This window comes from Balaenoptera ricei, chromosome 2 (assembly GCF_028023285.1).
Source record: "Balaenoptera ricei isolate mBalRic1 chromosome 2, mBalRic1.hap2, whole genome shotgun sequence".
NCBI classification, from domain to species: Eukaryota; Metazoa; Chordata; class Mammalia; order Artiodactyla; family Balaenopteridae; genus Balaenoptera; species Balaenoptera ricei.
The window spans coordinates 24,275,416-24,284,348 of NC_082640.1; the positions used below are offsets into that span (position 1 = coordinate 24,275,416).

Below are 8,933 nucleotides of genomic sequence, written 5' to 3' on the forward strand. Positions count from 1 at the left end.
GTTCAGAACCATTGGTTTAAAGGAAAAAGAAAACAAACCAAAAGCAAAAAAAAAAAAAAAGAAAAGCATTTTTAGTTAGTCCAAAAGTTCTCTTCCCATTGACAATACTTTTTTTTTTTAAGATTTTTTTTTAATGTGGACCATTTTTAAAGTCTTTATTGAACTCCTTACAGTCTTGCTTCTGTTTTATGCCCTGGTTTTTTGGCCACAAGGCATGTGGGATCTTACCTCCCCAACCAGGAATTGAACCTGCACCCCCTGCATTGGAAGGCGAAGTCTTTAACCACTGGGCCGCCAGGGAAGTCCCTGCATTGACAATACTTTCAATAAAATTTTATTTTCAGTTTGATAATCTTCTGGTATAGTAAATTATTCAGATTTTCTTCCTAGTTCCTCTTGGAGAATGTTACATTAAAAGTGAAGATCAGCCAACAGGGATCCAATGACTCAGTGTGTGTCTCATTTTGAAATGGGCAGTATGTGTGTTAAAATAACCAGCAGCCCACAGCGATGGATTGGAGAGCTTTAGTTTTTAAACTCAGAAAAGAAAGTTTTGACAGATGTGCTATGAGCAAGTGTCAATAGTACAATGAAGTAATGAATTACGTTTAAATTATAAGTGTGTGTACCCATGAGGGCCTTGAGAAATTTAGCCCAGAAATCAGAGAAGCTGTTGGTATTATATGGCTTCATTGAGAAAGTCTTAATAGAATACTGGCTTAAGAATAAGAACATTCAAGCCTTCTCTTAAACATATTTTTCTGCTGTTAAATATTCTCCCCCAAAGTCCTTACTAGGTTTTTGTTAATGTAATGTTTAGCCTGGCTTATTGAAGTACTTGTGACCATCTAGTACTTCTGCTGTATCCACTTGAAGTAGCAAATACAGAATTGCTGTAGTGAATCTGGAATTAAGTCAGGTGATTTAATTTTCATCGTCAGCCGTTAGCTAATCGAACTCAGGAAAACAATGATAAAGAAGCAAACTCAGAATGCATTAATAAGAAATAAACTCATGGGGCTTCCCTGGTGGCGCAGTGGTTAAGGATCCGCCTGCCAATGCAGGGGACACGGGTTCGATCCCTGGTCCGGGAAGATCCCACATGCCACGGAGCAACTAAGCCCGTGTGCCACAACTAGTGAAGCCAGCGAGCCACAACTAGTGAAGCCCGCGCCTAGAGCCCGTGCTCTGCAACAAGAGAAGCCACCACAATGAGAAGCCCGCGCGCAGCAACAAAGACCCAATGCAGCCAAAAATAAATCAATAAATAAATTTATTAAAAAAAAAAAGAAAAAGAAAAAGAAATAAACTCAGATTTCTCTCCCGTTGAGAACTAGATGCTCAGCAGAGCGATGCTTTCAGCTGGAGCTGGTCTGGAGGAGTCCAGTCTTATCAAAAAGCCAGAGCAACATCGTGAGAAAAGAGCATTGTGGAAAGTGCTGTGCTTTAGCTCGAAGCCTCCGTTTCTTGCAGTTCCCAGTGAGACTCTTGCTCTCTGAGTTTTTTTGTCAGCGGTGAACGTCAACATAAAACATCCTTGGCATTTTTTCTTCCTTGAATGGAGAGAAAGAAAGAAGCTGTCTATGAAAGACCTGGATTAATAGAGTTGAGATTGGTGGATGAAAGTCTTAGATTTCAGGAAACCTTCACTATGGAAATCAGCCATGAGATATGCGTTTTTTTCCTCTTGGTAACCAACTGTGTTGAATAAAAAGAGACAACTAAGGAAATGATCTGCCATCGTTGGGAAGGCCTCCAACTCCAGAATGTCTTATTTAGCAAAGCAGTTAACATTTTACTATGGTTTTTGGTGGAAATGTTTAAAATGAAGGATCAAAAGAGGAAAGATAATTTATATCATTCCTTCCATCTTTATTTTTTTCTTATTTTCCAGGAAATTGTAGTGAAAATTATAACCAAAAAACTTGGAGAGAAATATCATAAGAAAAAGGGGATTGTTAAGGTAAGAACATGAAGTTATGATGGAATTTGGGGAAGGAGCTGGTGTGTGGCTGAGTAAAGCCATTTTGATATTCCTTAAAAATCAAGTCCTAGTAACAGAAGCAGTGTGTCTAAGGTTCTTGCTGGTTCCATGAAAGGAAGGCTGACTTCACAATGGTTGGAGAAATATTTCATTTCCAGCCATAGTTTATACTTAATTTAGGTCCACTTTCTTACTAGAGCAAATGGTATGTATGAAATCCCACTTAAAAAAATTCAGTGAGCGCACCTTGCTAGTAAGTAAGGTACATTCCCTTTGTTAATGATGGGCAATGTGATAGTGCCCCAGAGTTCCAAGGAGGACTTCCTTGTGGTTTGCCTGAGAGACTTATCTTTTGATTGCTCTAGGATTTTAAAATTTAAAAATCAATGCTCCAGTCTTTTTCTTTCTTTCTTTCTTTTTTTTCTTTAAAGAATTTTATTTATTTATGGCTGTGTTGGGTCTTCGTTTCTGTGCGAGGGCTCTCTCTAATTGCGGCAAGTGGGGGCCACTCTTCATCGCGGTGCGTGGGCCTCTCACTATCACGGCCTCTCTTGTTGCGGAGCACAGGCTCCGGACGCGCAGGCTCAGTAATTGCGGCTCACGGGCCTAGTTGCTCCGCGGCATGTGGGATCCTCCCAGACCAGGGCTCGAACCTGTGTCTCCTGCATTGGCAGGCAGATTCTCAACCACTGCGCCACCAGGGAAGTCCCAGTCTTTTTCTTTCTTTTGCTTTTCCTAAGTATAGTTTCATGCTAGCACCCAGCCTTGTGCGTGTATAAGTTGCCCTCCTACTGTACTTGAAATGACACAGAATTATCCCTCTCATTGTATTTCTTAAAGTCTTATTCTAAGATCACCAGCCTTTTCTTTCCAGATGAAAACCTTAACTAAGCTTTGAATTGAATTCTTTAAGAACCATAGCCTGAGGTCATATATGGCATCTAGAAAATAAACTCCATTGATACAAGGAGTTACTCTTAAAACAAGTTACTCTTACCTTTTGGTTAGAATTTCATTGTTTACATTTATTTCTGTCCTTTGGACTTTGTGTTCACATCTCTCTTCTGTTATAAAAGTGTTGGTTTTACATGGCAGGAAGTAATTGACAATTACACAGCTGTCGTGAAGATGATTGATTCTGGAGACAAGCTGAAACTTGACCAGACTCATTTAGAAACAGTAATTCCAGCACCAGGTAAATCTTTTTGCAGACCATTTAATATACCATCGAAATAAGTGATTCCATTCTTAAAACCTTAGTTTTTGACGTTACTTGATAGTTCTGGGTATGAGTTTCCTTTTTAGAAACATGTAATTGCCAGTATAACTGATCCCAGTTTGACTTGGTGAGGTGGTAGTTTACCAGTCCTCTGAGAAAGCTGTTTTGTGGCATAAATAAATTTTCCCTTTCTCGAATCTTTGTTTTCTTTCCAGAAGCAAATCACAGACATATCTGGATACACTCAATCATATTAGGATTATTATTAATATACTTGTTTAGCTATTTGAGATGGTAGAGTAAAAGTCAGTATTATTTTGCATTTTCTTTTCCTTAATTGTCTTACACATATCTAGTATAAATGCTTCTGTAGTTAGGTTGTTTGCCTCTGACCCAGACTCTTCATGGTGGTATCATTGCTGGCACAGTGATAATGTTAGTCTCTAGTCTCCTGTATTCTTTCTCCCTAAAATAAAATTCATTTTATGGATTAGAAATTGTGGACTTTTTTTTCAGCTTCAGTAAGATGTAATTGACATAAACTGCATCTGTATAAAGTATATAATTTGATGTTTTCAACACATGCATACTCCCGTGAAAACCATCCTTACAATCAAGTTAGCAAATGTGTCCATCACCCCCCAAAGTTTCCTCTGTTTCCTTTATAATCCTTCGCTCCCTGCTGTGTCTCCCGTGTCCCCCACGCAACCACCAATCTGCTTTCTGTGACTCTAGATTAGCTCATATTTTCCTACAATTTTATATAAATAAAATCATACCACGTGTCCTGTGTCTCTGTCTGGCTTCTTTCACTAAGTGCGTCATTTTGGATTCATTCACGTTGTTGTGTGCATCTATACTTTATTCCTTTTTATTGCCAAGTATTTAATTATGTGGATGTTCCAGTTTCTTTATCCAGTCACTTACTGATGGACATTGGGGCTGTTTACAGCTCTTGGCCATTACAAACAAAACTGCTATATGAACATTCACATACAGATCTTTGTATGGATATATGATTTCTGTTGAGAAAATTCTTAGAGATAGAATGGCTCAACCAAATAGCAGGCATATATTTACGCTTTTATGAAACTAGCAACCATCTTATGATTTTAAAAAGAGAAATTAAAAGTAAGCTGAATTTTTTCTGATTACTTCTGGGCTCTGGGCATCTCCTCCAAGAACCTTATACTCCTTGGTATAAAATTAAAACATCTCTTGACAAATAAGTAGAAAAAATGATGAGTCTTGTAAGGTTATAGTAATCAAAGTATCTACAAACTGTACTTTAGAATCATACAGATATTAAATGATTAAGAACTTCTAAGAGAATAGTTTTGTTTTCTACTACGTTGATTCAGTGTAATTGCATTTGGCTGTAAGAAAGTAGAAGAAAGTGGCCATTTTCTTTTTATTAAGTGTTAACCCTTTTCTGTTATAGGAAAAAGAATTCTCGTTTTAAATGGAGGCTACAGAGGAAATGAAGGTACCCTAGAATCCATCAATGAGAAGACTTTTTCAGCTACTATAGTCATTGAAACCGTAAGTATAGTTTACACAAAGACAGAAATTTCAAAATGCTTTTAAAACGTGCTATGGTTTTTTTTATTGGATTGGTGTTTTACGTTTGGGTTTTCTGTTTGCCTTCTCTCCTATTTGGAAATCTGTAAGCTTATTTTCTCTAATGACTGACATTACTAAAGCATTTTATCTTCTGATTACAAAAGAAATTCCTTATGTGTCTTAATCTGTTCAGGCTGCTATAACAAAATACCATAGACTGGGGTGGCTTTAGAAACAACAGAAATTTACTTCTCACATTTGTGGAGGCTGGAAGTCCAAGATCAAGGCCCAGGCAGATTCGGTGTCTGCTGAAGGCCTGTTTCCTGGTTAATGTGTCCTCACATGGTGGGAGGGGAAAGGGAGCTCTCTGGGATCCCTTTTTAAGGGCACTAATCCATTCTCAAGGGCTCTGCCCTCATGACCTAATCACTTCCCAAAGACCCCACCTCCTAATACCATCACATTTTGAATGTATTGAATGAATTTTGACAGGGACACAAACATTCAGTCTCTAGCAGCTCTCTTGGATAAAAGCTGAAAAATACAATTTAATATAAATAATTTTTAAAATTGCCCGTAAACCTCCAGGCAAATGATAACCTCCATTAATATTTTGGTCTGTTTTTTTCAGTCTTTGTATTTTATAAAATTGTATATATTACACATAGTTTTGTATCCCAGTTTTTTTCCCCCACATCTAACATAAAATTCAATCTGCCGTAGTAGTGTGATTAGTGGGGAATGTATAGTCAGAGTTAATGGGGGAAAAGCCACAGAGTTCAATAATATTTTTTAATGTCCTTCTTTCTTTCATAAAGGATTTAAGGTAGGAGAGATCAATAAAGTAATTAATTTTAAGAAATCTGACATTTAAGTAAAATTGCTCGTTGACTTAGAACTGATGGTCCACTGACAGGTCTGCGCATGAGGCTGAGTGAGACCTGAGCTGTCTTCAGAAGGAAGGGTCTGAAACATGTTTTTTCCTAACTGCCTGATTCTTTTTAGATCCCTGCGCTACTGCACCGTGTATCTTTATCTCTAAACGAGAGGCTTTTTCATCTCCAGTACAGGAAGTTTTAGTGTTTGGGGGAATAATCAACTTCCTGAAGAGTCTGATGAAAGTTTTGGGTTCTCTGCAAGAAACTGCGCATAAACTGCCAAATTTTATGTGTTCCCTTTAAGGAGTTGTTAGGTCCCCTGAGCCCACCTATGAACTGGTTTGAGAATATGTGTTTCAGGAAAGCTTTCTAGAAAAACCATTTAGGTTCTTATTTGAAAGAAATCACATTTCAGTAAATTAAGCATTTTTTCCCTGTCCTTGAAAATACTAACCTAATCACCAACTAACATAAACTCTAAGGGGAAAAAAAGGAACAGGGAATGTCACCTGTCAGTAGGGAATTTATTAATCTGACTACATGAACAGATTGAAGCTCTTTTTTAAATCAGTTTTTTTTTTTTCCTGATTCAATCAGCATAAGATCGTGGAAACTCTCATATTTCCTTGGCAGGTTGAATCTCCTCCACTTTGTAGTTTCCTAATACTATCCAACTTAGATCTCGCTTCACGTTTTCATCTAAGGGAAACAGAACGACTCAGTACTGTTGAGGGTATTCTAGGTTCCATCCACACCTTTGGTTTCCAGTCTGTATGATTTTCGAGAGCTGCTTTCTTCCCGGCCTTGCTGTGAACCCATAGCTCCATCTTCCCCTCTAATGCTTTCATTGCTCTCAGAGCCGGACCGAGATAGAACCTCGGAGGTGATCGCAGGGAAGGCCTTTCTGGTTGATTGCAAAGCAGCGTGTACTCTTGGGAGAGGAAACCCACATGCGAATTTTTTGTTTTTTTCTTCTTTTGCAGCCTGCCTCCATTAAAAATATCTGTGTTGGTTTGTGCATGTCGGTCAGCTTGTCTCTACGTCCGCATGTTTTCTCCAAGTCAATGCCCTGAAAAACATGAACTTTTCGAGTGGTTTCTCCTTTTTTTATTATTTCTGGCATCTTAAATTTTAGTATCAGTATCATAAGATTTGAAATTTACACATTTATTAAGCAGATTTTTTAAATAGCTCACAAATTGTTCAAAACCAGCCCCAGCTTTTTAGCTACTTCCCTAGTTAACCCAAGTCTGGCCCCCTTCTTTATCCCTTGCTTGGCCTTCTTATCACAGAAGTGTGATTGACCTTCGACCTTTGAACTTGATAATGAAAGAGTCAAGCTGGGTCATGCTTTATCTGGGAACTTATTTCCTTTATATGTAATCATTATAGTACATTAAAAGGAAGACATTTTAAAAGCATTTTTTAAAGGAATCTAAGAAATGCTGAAATCTCAGCCCAGGGGTAGAGTCATCGTCATCATTTTCTATTTCGCAGTGGAGAGGAGCAACTTTTAAACTTTAACCGAAAGATTTAATAGTAAGAGTTAAGAATTACTGAGCTCATATGCATATTATGTTCCAGATGTTATTCTGAGCACTTTATATGTGCTAACTCATTTATATTTCTCAGCAAGCCAGTAATGTAGGTACTGTTACTGTTCCCCACTAGGGGATAATGGGGCACTGAGGGGTTTTGTCACCTGCTGAGGGTGGGGTTTGAACTTGGGCAGTCTGGGTCCAGAGCTCATATTCTTAGCCTCTGTGTTCCCAGGCTGTATCAGCTTTTATGACAGGTATCATCTTTCATTAATCCAGTTTTCTTTCCCCTTTCCCTTTTTGTTGGATATGAAGGGAAGAAGAAAACATATTTCAGGTTAGACTCATTTTCTGCAATAAGACCAGCCTGTCACAGCTAAACTAGACAAATATGTTTGAGTATGAGGATTTGTATTGCTTAAAATAATATTTGTTATTTAAAAAAAAACCCAGCTGATAATGGCACAAACATGATAGACATTAACTTCTCATTTTGAAGTCCAGAACAGGTCTTCTGAATCAGGGAATGGCTCTTTTCTTAGGGGTGATTTGTGAGCCCAGGGTCCTTCTGACTTGTGGCTCTACCACCTTCAGCCGGGGCTTTGACAGCTGCCATGTCTGTGTGCTTCAGGCAGGCCGCGGGGAGCGTGACGGGTTGCCTGTGGAGGGGAGCATGGCCTGGGCCTGGAAGTGGCCCGCGTCACTTCTGTTCCCTTCCTTGGGCCGGAGCTCCATCTCACGGCCATACCTGACCACAGGAGGAGCCAGGAAATGTGACTTTATCCAGGAAGCAGAGGAGATACTGACCAGCTAGCCAGGCTCTGCCACAGGGTCTAGAGATAACACATGCCACATAGCACTGAAGAAAATATGGCCAGTTCTTGATGAGGATGCCGTAGAATACTTTAAAAATTCACAGATGTGTGGAACTGTTAGCTACCTTAATGGTATCTTAGCGATGTGAAAAAGGCAAACTTGGATCCAGAAGTGTGTGTCCTTTTCTTGTCTTGTAAGTACATGTGTGTTCTTAACCTCTTCTTCAATTATTTTAATTTGTAGGGCCCTTTAAAAGGACGCAGAGTTGAAGGAATTCAATACGAAGACATTTCTAAACTTGCCTGAGTTTGAAAACTTGTTAACAGCACATTAAAATCTTAAAGCATCAAATTGGTGTTCACGAAGGCATTACAAGACTCTACTGTGTTAGGGTGTTTCTCTTGTGTGAAACAAAAGGATTTATTTAAATATTACTGTATAGTTGTTTAGCTAAACTTATAGAAAAATCTAATTATATCTCATGAAGTATCAAAATTATGTAATTTTGTCTTTGTTATTTTTTTTTCTTTGTAATATTTCCTTGATGATTTTTTATCTTCATTAAAAGAACATTATTGTAAAGTGTTTTATATAGGACAATTTAGAATCATATAGTTAGAGGAAATCCTTCATATACTCTAAATTTCTATTTTCATCAGTAAAGTAGTAAAGTTGAACTGTAAATACAATTGCATTTTAAAGAGTCAAACTATAAATAGAATAGCAGCTTTATTGAGATATAATTCACACACCATACAATTTCACCCATTTAAAGTGGACATTTCAGTGGTTTTTAGAATACTTACAAAGTTGTGCAAGCACCACCACTAACTAATTTGAAACATTTTCATCACCCCCGAAAGTAACCCTGTATCCATAGTCACTCCTAACTCCCCCTCTCTCCCCAGCCCCTGGCAACTACTAATCAACTTTCC

The 8,933-nt window shown here is 38.2% G+C and overlaps 1 protein-coding gene across 2 annotated transcripts in view; it reads left to right on the forward strand.

The window, feature by feature from the left end:
• The window catches only part of KIN (Kin17 DNA and RNA binding protein), a 35,925-nt gene extending 27,449 nt beyond the window's left edge, over window positions 1-8,476 (forward strand). For both annotated transcript variants that reach the window (XM_059915324.1, XM_059915325.1), the window contains 4 exons: window positions 1,895-1,963; window positions 3,080-3,179; window positions 4,645-4,745; window positions 8,242-8,476. In XM_059915324.1, coding sequence (XP_059771307.1) covers window positions 1,895-1,963; window positions 3,080-3,179; window positions 4,645-4,745; window positions 8,242-8,304 — 333 coding nt within the window. In that variant the 3' untranslated portion in view covers window positions 8,305-8,476. The remainder of the gene's footprint in view (window positions 1-1,894; window positions 1,964-3,079; window positions 3,180-4,644; window positions 4,746-8,241) is intronic.
• The last annotated feature ends 457 nt before the right edge of the window (window positions 8,477-8,933 follow it).